The sequence below is a fragment of the Solanum dulcamara genome, chromosome 7 (genome assembly GCF_947179165.1).
Source record: "Solanum dulcamara chromosome 7, daSolDulc1.2, whole genome shotgun sequence".
Taxonomy (NCBI): Eukaryota; Viridiplantae; Streptophyta; class Magnoliopsida; order Solanales; family Solanaceae; genus Solanum; species Solanum dulcamara.
Genome location: NC_077243.1, coordinates 5970462 through 5984571, shown reverse-complemented (window position 1 = coordinate 5984571; position 14110 = coordinate 5970462). Strand labels below are relative to the sequence as shown.

Below are 14110 nucleotides of genomic sequence, written 5' to 3'. Positions count from 1 at the left end.
TAGCATTTACTTATTTGAACTTAGGTTGTGAACTTTAGAAATTGTGAATTATTTATATTTTTCATGAAGTTATTAACTTTGGTTTCTTGAATTGTGGTTTTTAAGAATTAATTAAGTTCAAACTTTAGAAATGTTGAATTATTGTAGGATATATGAACTTTAAATTGTGAACTTTCAACTTAAATTTTGAACTTGGAATTTATGATTTTTTAACTTGAACTTAGATTTTAGAACTTGAATTTTAGGATTTTTGAAGTGCTTAGGAACTTGTTTGGTTTGTATAAATTCTCAAATTTAGATACTTGAACTTTAATTATACTTGAAATTTGAAAGTTTGTACTTTAACTTAGAAAAAAACCAACTTCAACTTTAGAAATGTTGAACTTGAGAATTCTTGAATTTTTCAAGTATATCCATGTAAACTTTAAGTTGTGAATGTTGAACTTGAATTTAAAACTTGAACTTTAGGATTTTTAAGTTGAACTTTAGAATTTTTAAGTTGAACTTTAGGATTTTTTTACTTGAACTTAGATTTTAGAACTTGAACTTTAGAATTTTTTAATTAAGTAGTTAGAAATTATTTTGGTTTGAATAAATTCTAAACTTTAGATACTTGAACTTTGGATGCATGAAATAATTAATTAAGGTTGAATATTTTTGTACAAAATTTTAAATGCAGGGGTACAATCTAATTAAATATTTCAATATTCGACGCTGCCAAGCCCACTGCCACCAACTCCTCCATCGTAGACCTAATTGAAAAAAGTCGAGGTATTTTTTTCTCTTAAATTTTAATTATTGTATATATTTGTTTTTTTATTCAATGTACAACACTTGCATTTTACTTAAGATTTGTTTGATTTCTTAGGATATGTTTGAATTTTTATAGTGTGTTGTAGTGATAAAGTGTTAGTTTAGCATAAGTGACAACATTAGTTGATCCTATTGATGACAAAATTGATTTTCTTGCAAGACCAATTTGTGTCAATCTAGTGTTGACACTTAGATTTGATTTGATTTACTTGTTGGAATTAGTTTGTACTTTAATTGTCTAATAAAATCCAACTTGCACTTTAGAAATGTTGAATTATTGTAGGATAATATATGATCTTTAAGTTGTTAAATTTGAAAGACTTTAAAATATTATGACTTCATTCGTTTTGAGTATTTAATTATGTTCGTTATGATGTATATTGTGTATTTTGTTGGTTGGTTAGTTGTGTTGGATTGGATTGTATTGATTATTATTGAATTACATTTAATTGCAGGTGGGCAGCAGAAACTTTTACAGTAAAAAACTTTTGGTTTCTGCTGTCAAAAATATTACAGTAAAAGCGACGGACAGGGTCCTTTAGGCCGTCACTTTTCTGAATTTTTTTTTAAAATTTTTAGAAAAGCGACGGACAGGGACCCTATATCCATCGCTTTTTTGGAAATTTTCAATAACATAAAGAACAAAAGCGACGGACAAGGACCCTTTGTCCCTCGCTTTTCTGGAAAAAAAATTAAAAAAATTAAAAAATAAAACGATGCAGTCCGTCGTTTTTTATTTATATATATTTTTAAAAAAAATAAATTTAGGGGCGACGCAGTCCATCGATTTATTAAAAGCGTCGAGCAAAAAAGCGACGGAAGTGACTGCGTCGCTTTTCCATCGAATTTGACCAAAAAAGCGACGGAGTCCATCGCTTTTTTGCGTCGTTTTTTGACAGTTTTTTAGTAGTGCATGTGCAGAGGAATGGGTCGACGCTCCAGTTTGGAGTCGCGAGCGATTGGATTTGGGGGTTATGCGGAGGGGCAGGGGTGGATCGAAATGTATTGGGGAGAAGTTATTAGACCGGATATGGCGCAATTCCAAATCACCAACGACATGGCCTTAGATAGAAATGAATGGAGGTCGCGGATTAGGATATAAGGCTAGTAGAGGTAGAATGTTGTCTTGTCTTGTGACGGTTTCGGGTTGATTTTAGGTGTAGGCATGTCTTTTTTTAGTTGTGATGCTATTGCCTTTTGATTATCATATTATTATGCTATCGCATTATTTTTGTTTTGTAGAATTTGCATCGCGTTTTGCTTTATCCATTATGTTATATATTGTTTTTCTTTTTTATTTAGGGCTGATATTTTTTAGCCGAGTGTATTTCGAAAGCAACCTTTCTATCTCAATAAGGTAGTGGTATAGTCTGTGCATGTCTTATTTTTTACGGACCTCACTTGTGAAATTTTAGTGGATATGTTATGTTGTAAATTGATCCAAAATAGCAATTTCGCCACTTTCTCTTTCTCTTTCTCTTGTTTCTGGCTATCGCCCCAATCTCTCCAAAAAAATTTTAAAAAGAGAAATTCAATCAAAGCCTAATGAAAAACCAACTTAAAACTTAATGATCTAAAGAAAATACGAAAAAAAGAGTATAAAATATAGTGGAGTAATTATCAAGAACATGACCTGCCTTTTTACTCACTCTATATACTGCCAAAATGGTAACCACACTGCATACGACTGTGGTTTTTTTACTTTTCGTCTGACTCCCAATTTTGTCCTTAATGACTTATTCTCATAGCCTTTTCTCATTTTTGAAAATGCAAAAAGAGAGAATTGTTTGTTTATGCCCCCACCTCCATGCCCCCCCCCCCAACCTAAGCCTTGAAGTTTGGGCAAAGCATTTTCTGGTCACTGCTAAACATGCCATGTTCTTCACTATGTAACAGCTAAAGTGTAGATGCGGCAATGTGCCCCCTGCTCCCTGCAGCAAAATTATGTTAATCAAAAAAAATTAATAAGTAATGGAATTCGAATCAAATAAATTTATAGAAATGTGATAGAAAATCATACATAAACTCATATTTCTTTGTTCCAATTTAAGTGTGTTAATTTAATTAGATATATTAAAGATAATGGTAGTTATTTAAATATTATAGTCTTAAACTTGTCATGTAGAATAATGAAATTTAAAACTTACTAATAGTAGCTGTTTGATTATGTTTCATTGTGAATATTGAAAAAAGTAGTTTTGTTTTTTAAGTGAAAATTAAAATTTGAAAAGATGTTGTGTTAGATGGTGAATTCAAATTGGAGTTGCTTCTTAATTTTTTTGAGTAAATATGGAGTGAAAAAAGTAAAAACCATTTTTTTTTGTGCGTGTGTTTTACATATTTTTGAAAAATTGAAAATTCAACTTCAAGTTAATACTTGAATCCAGAAATTTTATGATCAAACGAGTTTCACAGAGTTTAATTTCAAAAAAAGAAGTTTCATAGCTAACTGCCTAACCATATAGAAAAAGACGCTCTTTTTTGAGATAATTATTACTCAAGCTTTACCATTTTGTACCTTATAATTCTTCGTAATATTATTCAGTTTCTACTTTTTATATGCTTCAGTTTATGACTTACTACTACACGGAAAATCCAAGCTACTCTATGGTGAGTAGCTAGAATTGTCAATTCTCTTTAATTAAAACACCATATAAGCTTTGATAACCGGACAAACATTTTCTATTCTTCATCACATTTTAATCCCAAACATTTTTTTTTTGTCACAGAAAGTCTAAAAATGCTGCATGCTTGGAATTAAAAATATCAAACTTCCATAGCTTGGGAGATGAACCCTTACACCAATATTGATGAGTTATTAAAAAATAGAACACTTTTGAAGACGCCCATGTCCAAAATGCTTGTCCAACTTTTTTTTAATATACATGCATAGACTTCATAATCATGCTTTATGCTCCCGTGCTTATTTACTGTGGGTGTTTCTCCATTTTTATATGTGTGTTTGTACTAAAAATATTATTCATTTTTACTTATGCATCTCATGTCCAAGTGGAATTTTATTGAGTATGTTATTAATATTTATACAGTTTGAAAAAATAAGAGATATTAAAGAGCCTAATTTACCCTTGAACTTTATGATATGGAGCTGATATACCCTCCGTATAAAAACTAGTCCATATATACCCCTGTTGTTATTGAAATGACACATATACACCCATCCACCGTTACAAATTAAAAATAGCTCACATATACCTCTTTCATCTTAATAAAGTGAAAAAATTAATTTTTAATTTAAAAAAATTTCATGTATGGGTATATATATTTTTTGAGAAAGTAAAAAAATAAAAAATAAAAATTTATATACCCATACATGTAAAAAAAAAATTTAGCAAAGTTTAGGGGTATTACTATTATTTGAGTTTCTAATTCTTGTTTTATTTTTATTTTTTCATTCTTTGGTGTAAATATAAGAGAAATAAAAAAAGTGTCAATGAAAAAAAGAGAAAAAAATAAGAAAAAAATTTAAAACTATTTTGCAGCTATATTGTAATTTAAAACTAATTTTTTGATGCTATATTGTAATTTAGTTTTTGTATCTATAGAAAAAATTGGGGCATGTATAATAAATTTTACAATAAAAGTAGTGAGAAAAATATACGCGACCATCTAAATAATAAATTCAAATGAGCCGTTTAATCAAAAAAATTAATTATGTGTGAGAAAGATCAAATATACCTCTATTAGTATATTTTTTTAATAAAAAATTTTGAAAAATAATTTTAAAAATAATTTTTTCACTTCCGTTAGAAGAAAAGGGTACATGTATGGGTATATATATTTTTTCAAAAATAATTCATTTGTGAAAAAGACTATATATAGGTTAGTAAAAAAAATGTATTTCTAATTTAGTAAAAACTAATTTGTAACGGTGGAGGGTATATATATGTTATTTCAATAATGACAGGGTATTTATGAGCTAGTTTTTAAACGGAGGGTATATCAGCTCCATATCATAAAGTTCAAGGGTAAATTAGATCCTTTGCCCTTCTTATTACTAAGTGTTACTATTCATTTTTAATATCATTTTTCAAACACTAAATTTATTATATCCAAGTAAGTGATATAATAAGCTTATCATTTTTATTAATTACTCTTAAGGAGTGTGTCAAGTCAAACATGAACAAATAAAAATGAACAAAAGGAAGCTATATATTATTTTAAAATTATAGACAAGTTATGATGTCATTTGGCCTAGAAATTCCACATGTATACTTGAAATTAAAACTTTAGGTAACTAATCAGTAATCTAATAATTCGTGCGCTTCCGAAAAGTTAAACTAATTAGGAGGCAATTGCGTCCTCTTCATGTCACGTTTGTACTTCAAAAAATTAGTGGGATTGATACATTGCTCGAGATCACAATTATTTTGCCTTTTTATTGCCTGATTACCTCTATTGAGTGCAATATAATACATAATTCAATAGAAAATGTAATTATTTGTCTACCTATATTCTACATTCATCCAAGGTTACTCCATAGTCTCATAATTAATTTCTTATGTGATAATGCGGGCAACTAATTATAGCTTTCTTTTAAAAAAATAAATAAATCAGAATAATAAATTAATGATTAAATTTGAATGGGTCGTGAAGAGAATGCCTGTCAATTACAGCACTCTGTCGCAAACTTGAGCTATCAAGGATGGTTATCGGTCGGTTTGGTTCGGTTTAAAGTTTATCGGTTTGACTTATTGTTTATCGATTTATAAACATATTAAATCGTTATAGAACCATCAAGATATTAGCTTATCGATTATTGATTATTATCGATTTGGTTGTTGGTTTAACCGTTAAGATTTGATATAAAAAAATCATTGAAAATCATTTTAAAATAAGGTGACAAACCAAATGAACCGTGCACATGAGTTGATAATTACGTCTTGCTCAAAAGCAAATGTAAAACATTGTATAATCACCAAGAGTTTGAGATAATAAGAAATAAAGTATGAAAACTAAACCCTAAGTAAAAGACTTTACATACCAAATAGTAATAAATATAATTTATTAGCTTACTATCGTGTTATCGGTTAATCTATTTCGAAAAAATCTTAAATCGTTAAGAACTGAGAACCCAAACAATAAAAAAGTATTAAAATTAATACCAAAACTGCTAAATCAATAACTTATTACCTATAAATTAATAACTTTTTTTCAATTCGATTTATCGATTTTGATTCTATTTTGAAGAAGTTCTCCTGCTCTAATCTCTGAAATAGAAGGTTAGCCTAGCACAAACTATTATTCTTATCTCTTTGTCAATAGTGCTTTTTTTGTCAAAACTAAGTAATGTACTTTATGATCTTTAATTTATTCGTATCGGAGTGATCCAAATAAAAATAAAAATGACACAACTATATTATTTATTAAACTTTATAAGTCTCAAAGATGCATTTCTTTAACTAATGTAATTTAAATTGTAATATATTGTGATTTTCATTCTATAGGGAATTTTTTTCTTCAGACTAGTATTCAATATAAATAAGAATCAATTTTACGGTATAGACACTTGTATAATATTGTTGTCACGATCCAAATTCGAACAATTCACCGAGACAAGTCAGCCTAATACCCAACGGAAAGTAGATGCGGAAAAAAATGAAATAAATCAAAATTTAACTTAATCAAAAACACATAAAACAAATTCAAATTCCCCGAAGATTGATTGTCATGTGTACAAGACACTAATACATTACCGAGGTACAAAAGAAAATACAGTCACAGTGTCTTTGTCTCTAGAATAGGACTAAAATATATTAAAGGAGTAAGAGATGTCCGCTAGATGGATGTAACATCTATCTCAACACTCGAAATGATAGCCTCGGGTGTAATAGAAAACCGTAGGAGATCAAGCAGGTCTATGCTCACAAACTACACAAGTGTAGAAGCAAGGGTGAGTATCAAACAACACGTTACTCAGCAAGTGGATAACTAAAACAAAGAAAAGCTCAATAGATACAAGTACTTTTGTCATCACGACCGAACCTCCTCAACTACAACCTGCATAAAATCAGCTCAACTCTACACTCCACACAATAATAACAATACAGTCCACGAATATTTATCGGTAGTCTTATCAAGTGAATTATATCAAGTCAAAATCAGCATATACAGAGCAATAAGTGGTAAACACGAATCCATAAATATCAACAAAATGCGATGCAATACAACGAGATAATGCATGTCTGTCCTATCGATACACATCCGCTGAATTACAGTCCGGAATCCATGGGGGACATTTCTGTCCATGTCACTTGCCACGGAGCGTGTGGACCATCCCTTCAATATACATATTCTGCCACGGAGCGTATGGCCTGACCCTTTTGTTTCATAATACCTGTCACGGAGCGTGTAGCCCTACCCCTTTGTTTTATATCATTTTCAGTCTCAGCACAGTATGTCAAAACCAATGCAATCAATTCATGTTCATATGATTCACGATAATAACATGACAATAACACTAATTTTTTCCTATCTCACATCAACATAGTCATTTCACATGTCCAAAATAAACTCATAATCACAACATATCAATTCCGCCAATACATATCATTAGATCACTATTTTATACCCCTCATCTCTATTTTTAAGGTCAATCATACTGTGAATAACCCAGTTCAATTCTCATTACTCCCCAGTACACATAACACGAAAATACAAGCATCTATTAGCTTGAACTAGGATTTAGAAATTCACTTGCCTCAATTAAATTGAATAATCACTTTAAAACTTGAGCCTTTCGTAACGCTTCTGAACGATCAAAATCTGTTCAATTACATAATTTTCATAAGAATACGAATTCAATGACATCCATATTGCTATATTTATTTTCGGATACAAAATTGGGTCAAAAATTCATCCCGAGTCATTGAAGTCAAATTTAAAATTTTCTTTTCGATTATGTTCACTCGTGATAAAATAAACTCACATGTCAAATTTCAGCTAAAACGGATCGTTATTCGATCCCCAAATCAAGATTTTATTTGAAGAACCTAGGGTCATATTTTCTTATTTCAGCGTTATTTCTCCATCAATATACCCTAAAAATATGTTCATAATCACATAAAAATTTAATGGAAAGGATGAGAATAATTACCTTGACGCTTTGGAATGAAAATCCCTATTTTTCTCTTCTACTTTATTTTTCTTTTTTCCTTTCGTTTCTTTCTTCCTCCGTATTTTTTTTCCAGTTTCAGCCGCTTTCTCGTTCTCTCATTTACATCTGATGGCTTAATGCCATCAGATTTTATATATATATTTTTTACTATTATTTTTTTCTTTTCTTTAATTATTATTTTTTATTTCTTTTTTAAAAAAATTATTTTTAACAACAAAATAATCTTTTTTTTTCGTTAATATGAAAATCATGTCACTCATTCCCACAAGTCATAAATTATTTATAAAAATTAAAAGCTAAATAGAAAAATCAACAAAAATCACAAAATAAGGTAGTTACAATTGTAAATTACTGCGCACAACAAGTATGATTGTCGGATAATCGGCTATTTGTACAATCGGGTCTACCCTACAGTTTTTTATTTATTTTAAACTGTGTTCATACATAGTAAAAGCAAAATAATTATAGATAAATACCCTTTTATAATTAATATTCTAAAACTATCGATTTTGAGAAAGAGAGTTTCTCTGCAATTATAATCCCTTCACAAATTCTCCTATTCCCCAGTTCTTCTTCTTCTTAGCCAGTTCTCCTTCTTTCTCAATTCTCCTTCTTCCATAGTTCTCCTTCTTCCCCAATTCTTTTTCTTCTCCAATTCAATCAACTCTTGATTCCATAACATTCTATCAATAGAGAAAAATGTGATTCTTCTACAACATCATGGAAGTTGAAATTCAGAACAACAATACATTCATTATGATGCTGAGACAATAATAGTAAAATCTATTTTCAGTTACGAAAATTTAGTCACACAAATCTCACATCAAATCAAAATTGTAGCTTCTGAAAATATCAAGGTCAAATATGCAAATGCATCCGGATTTCCGCCATTGAAAATATCTAATAATATGAGCATGAAAGTCTACATTGAGTTGAAGAAAAAGAAGAACGCTGAATTTACTTCATATCCACCGGTGCCTACAATCACTATTTCACAAACCAATCCTCAATCTTTACGTGGAACTTCTAAATCCTCAATAATACCTTAACAATATATGACATACTGTTGTTGTATCATTGAGGAATAACTAGGCATATAAGGAAAGTTGCATAAAAACTGTATGATATCATCATAGTATATATATATATATATATACATACTATCATCATAGTATATATATATATACTATGATGGTATTAAAAATATTTTTCTAAATCATTTAATGGTACATGAATTATACTATCACAATATATTAATATATTATTATGATATTGAAATTGAATAATTGAGGAACAACCATTGTTTCACCAAGTCAATCCTCAATTCTTAACGAGACTTCTAAAATCCTCAAGAATACCATAACACATTTAGAAAAAATTACACAAAATTTGAATGATACCATCATAGTAAATATATTTACTGTGATGGTATCAAATAAACTAAACACTAATTAGCTGAATTGGGCACGCTCTGTAATAATTCTAGGCTGAATGAACATTTAGTGAGTTACTAAGGGTGGATATGAGATGATAATTAATTTGTATTTTGTGTCTAATTGGTGTAGTTTTATCATTGATTTAAGAAAATGGGCCCATCTTCCAAGTTGCTTTTCTTTTTTATGGGCCTTAAATCGTTTGTAGGATAGGCCCAAACCTTATTCCACTGCAAGGCCCATTTTTGTGACAAAACAACATATATTCCAAGAGCCGCTTCATATGTAGGGGGTATAAATCATAATAATAATAATAATATATTATTATTATTAAAAGTGGGAACCTCCATAGTTGAAAGTTGGATTACAAAAATGTCCCTAATTATATTTAATATGACAACTTTGTCCTGATCACTTAATTATATTTTAGAAACTAAAACGTCTGTCTTTTATCAATTGAATAATTAATTCAGTTATACTAAACTGGGAATAATACTATTACTATCTGCAGTAATTATTGTAGGCTATTAGTGTGCAAACCTTGTAAAATTATCAGTTATAATATCAAACTTTTTATATTACGACATTTAATTAGTTGTTTGGTCTTTTGAGTTTCAATCCATTAAATTCTCTATATCCTTTTCATACTTTTTGCACTTTATAAAAGTCATCACACTGTCAATTTTTTTTTATCATTTTATTCTTTCTCCTCTTCGGCTAGACTACGCAAAAGCTACTACTATTGCCCTCTTATTTGTTGAGTTTTGCCCAGCATATGGTAATACTATTCCTTTGAACAAGTTAAGTTTCTGCTTACTGCTTGAATGTGGCTTGTAGATATAATAGGGAGATAGTTATACAAGAAAATCTTGAAGTAGATGAGACATAAATTCTTTATTCAGGTGTTTGATTAATATTGTGAAAAGAAAAAAAATGGGTGTTTGTATGGTCTGTTAAAGACTGAACTAATTGTATTTTAAACAAAAGTTATGCATGATTCCCAACTTGATGAGCCATCTAATATGTACCTGACATTAACTCAGGACTAGACTTGCTCAGATTTTATGAAAAGTATATTTTTCTCATTGTTTGGGACTTGGGGAGTTATTCTGCGACATGATGATATGGTTTCAGTGCTGCAAATAAGTTCAATGGAAAATCTATAGGCAAAGTGGTAGCAAATGTAGCATTCATTCCAATTAGTTACAAAATAGAGGAGCAGAAGAAGGAAGCTTCACCCATATGCTCGATGTATGTAGTTACATTAATTAGTCACTCAAGAATCTAAATTTCTCTTGATACATATTGTATTTTTCCAAATTGTCAGCTAAAGCCAGCCTCTGTTTATGAGTGTCAGTTGGCAACTTGACATCAGTGGCCAATCCAATAGCTTGAAGAAATCTTACTACATACCAAGTCATGTCAAGTTGCCACCATTCTAATCCATGCCTGGCCGAATACTCAAACGCATGATGGTTGTTGTGCCAACCCTCTCCAAATGCAAGCAATGCCACCCACCTACATAGGGTCAATCAATTATCATGAGATAGACCAAAAAGTAGAAAAGGAAAAGAACTTGTAGTAGTATATTTCTTAGGAAGAGAAAATGTGAAAAGATAAGTGGAACCTCTCATTTGATTGTTGATGTACATTAAATTTAGTTAATCTGTCAAATATGTCTTTTGTTTTTTATTTAAAAAAGCAAAACAGAAGGAACAATAGAAATTATGTGAAAACAATGCCTACCAGTTGTTCCTTGATAAGTCACCAGTATTCCACGCCTGCTTTCCCCATACATGGCATGCTGAATTAACCAGCCAAGTTATGTGGTATACCCACACAATTCTCACACCCTACACAAGCAGCAAATTTAGCAAATGAATTATTAGAATCTCATTGCACCAAATGCATAATACAGTGGCAAGCTCGTTTCTAGAACTCATAATTTTGCCTGTGTTACTATTGGATTATCCTCCAAGAACCAATTTAATATTTCTTCCCATACTCTGCAAACTTGCATTTGGAAAGTCATTATGATCAATTCTTGAAAGGTATTTGAAATTTTCTTGGGGGGCAGTTTTCTTTATCCTTCCAGGAAAAGCACTATCGTCGAAAATCATGTAATTGCTACAATTACTAGCCAGTGAGATCCAAAAGACATGTTGTATGGAACAACAACAAATTGCCACTTGATTTTGTCCAGTAGTTCATTAACGGAGAAAGCAAAAGACCCTACCAACAGATAACACAACAACTTTGTTCCACAAAAATGGCTCACAACTTGAGTTAGGCAGGGTGAAGGATCTAAAAGCATTGGGAGATTTGACACATGAAGAAAATACAGTAGTGTAATGAGAGATACAACAGTAGTTTTCGTCAACAAAATTGGCTCACAACTTGCGATTGGGAGATTTGACACATGAAGAAGATTGCTCACAACTTTCTGTTGGTAGCGCAGACAATTACAAACACAGTGGGAGATTTGAACAGATAATAAAACTTGCTTAACACTGATTTTAACTACCAAAAAGAAAACAAGCTTATTCAAAAACTCCTAAATAGAAATAAAGGAGAAAACGCAAAGCTCATAAACCACACCAATATAAATTTTCTGTTCTCAAATTTCAATCTTCATTGTAGTAGTTGTGAAAAAAAAGCAAACTTTATCAACCAATTTTTCATTTTCCCCATTTGAGTAGTTCTCCAAAATGTTAAAAGGGCAAATGAAGTAGGGCAGAGAAAGAAAAGCTCCACTTACCATGCCCCAAACAATGTAAGGAAATCCCCCAATGGCATATAACAGAGCTGCAAGTGCGATAGGATGGATCACATAAGTATTACGAACAAACTGATAGAAACCTTGCTTCTCTAAATCTCCCACATTGTTGGGCTTCCCACACTATACATAAACAAAAACAAAAACATCAATAGTCAAGAATTCTCTCCATTTCATATGTACGCAAATGGATTATAGGATGAAAGACTTACCCTCTCAGTAAGGGTGTTGGTATCAAACATCCAACTCATATGACTGAACCAAAATCCTTCAATAGGACTGTGAGGGTCTTTGTCTGAATCACAAAATTGATGGTGGTACCTATGAGTACTCACCCAATCAATTGGATGTCCCTACAATCACATAGTAAATTCAAACGCCTAATACAACATTAGACAGGAAAAATAAGAAAGGATTAATTAAATTACCTGGAGTGCTTGCACACCACAATAGGCAAAAAAGTATTCAAGCCATTTGGGAAGTTTGAAACTTCTATGAGAGAGGTTTCTATGAAAAGAAAGTGTAATACCCAGAAGTCCAGTGATTACGTATAACCCGAATGCAATCCCAAGAGCAGCCCAATTGAAAGTAAATGGTGCAAATAGACAGAGCAAATGCATAGACACTACCACCGCAGCTGAACCCATATCCAATGAATTCCATTTCCTTCCCCAAAGCACATTCCTAGGCCGGGTCACCACAACATCAGAAAGAAGAATCCTCTTAAAGTTTGATTCTCTTCCGTTTTCTGACACAGGCTGCGTCGCTGCTGCATTCACAATTGGCATTAGCATTATTCTTCTGCTAAATCTAACTTTTCCTTCCACTCCATAACAATTCCAATTGTTAACCACGCCAATTTTTGTTGTCAAAGTATAACATAAGGAGTTCACATTTTTTGTTGTTTGAGCAGGCAAGATGCTTCTTGCCGGCCTATGAATTGCTTTGGGAAGCGGGGAAAATGGGTAAGGGTTGGATTTGGACGTTGGTGGTGATAAGAGGGCCATTGTTGGGCTTTTGGCAATTGTTTGGTTTGGGGTTTGCTTGGTTTATAAAGGAACTTTGAGTTAATGGTGGAGATTTTATGTCAAGTAAAGTTGGCAAAGAAGGTGATAAGTAACTGATAAGGTGGTGGGGCATTTACGATTTGGGAATCGAGTTAAGTGATAAGCCCCTAATTCAGTTGTAGATTTTTTGGGACCGGGCCTTGACGCCTACATGGCTACCTCTGTGAATCAAGATTTTTGGACTCTTTCTAATGCCATTCAAAACGCAATCCCTATTTGAAGATGAATCCTGGATTTGAAGTTACTAAAGTTAGTAATATTACATTAATAATTGAGTCCACGTTCAAATATTTATAGTAATACTACCTGGCCTTTCCTGTCGTAGCCAGCCGGTGAAGAAAACACAAGTTTTAAGAACAGTAAGATTTGTCTCTTCACTGTAAACAAATGCATCTTCAACAACAACTTTACTCTTCATTTTCTTCTTCTTCTTTTTTTGGGGGGGCTACAAATCTGAGAAATCAAAGAAATGAAATGAGATATTTATCAAGTGAAGAGGCCACTAGGAATGTCTGAGAATAGGTACATAACTAGCTAAGAGACATGTAGTGTGCATTTATTAGTAAACTGGATCTGTCTATAAAGTCGGGCATACAACAAGTAGAGTAATTAAACACACAGCACCGTCTTTATTTATTTATATTTAACTTGACACATTTATTAAGTTTTATTATTATATTATTATTATTAATTATAAGTTATTTAAATATTAATTAAAAAATAAATAATATTCAATAGCAAAAGTCAAATAGATAAAATATAATAAATTATTTATTAATTTTTAAACTAGATGAATAAATTTAACAACTAACCTAAGTTTATTGAATAAATAAAAATGAGCGGATAAAATACTAATGAAGACTCTAATTTCCAGCTTTTAGTGCAT

General features: G+C 31.1%; 1 protein-coding gene across 1 annotated transcript; it reads right to left on the bottom strand.

Annotated features, from left to right (window-relative positions):
- Nucleotides 1-10524: 10524 nt before the first annotated feature.
- Nucleotides 10525-13421, bottom strand: LOC129896137 (palmitoyl-monogalactosyldiacylglycerol delta-7 desaturase, chloroplastic-like). The gene is made up of 5 exons (XM_055971971.1): nt 12586-13421; nt 12370-12510; nt 12140-12280; nt 11128-11234; nt 10525-10899 (listed from the first exon to the last, which is right to left on the bottom strand). The coding sequence occupies exons 1-5, from the start codon at nt 13162-13164 to the stop codon at nt 10650-10652; spliced, it is 1218 nt and encodes a 405-aa protein (XP_055827946.1). The 5' UTR covers nt 13165-13421; the 3' UTR covers nt 10525-10649.
- Between the last annotated feature and the right edge of the window lie 689 nt (nt 13422-14110).

What these genes read in the sequence shown, in the direction of transcription:
- LOC129896137 (XM_055971971.1), bottom strand. Translation starts at nt 13,164, where the DNA reads ATGGCCCTCTTATCACCACCAACGTCCAAATCCAACCCTTACCCATTT. An exon ending in GTGGTGTGCAAGCACTCCAG is followed by an intron (nt 12,511 to 12,585) that starts GTAATTTAATTA and finishes ATGTGATTGTAG; the next exon opens with GGACATCCAATTGATTGGGT. An exon ending in CTTACATTGTTTGGGGCATG is followed by an intron (nt 11,235 to 12,139) that starts GTAAGTGGAGCT and finishes CTGCTTGTGTAG; the next exon opens with GGTGTGAGAATTGTGTGGGT.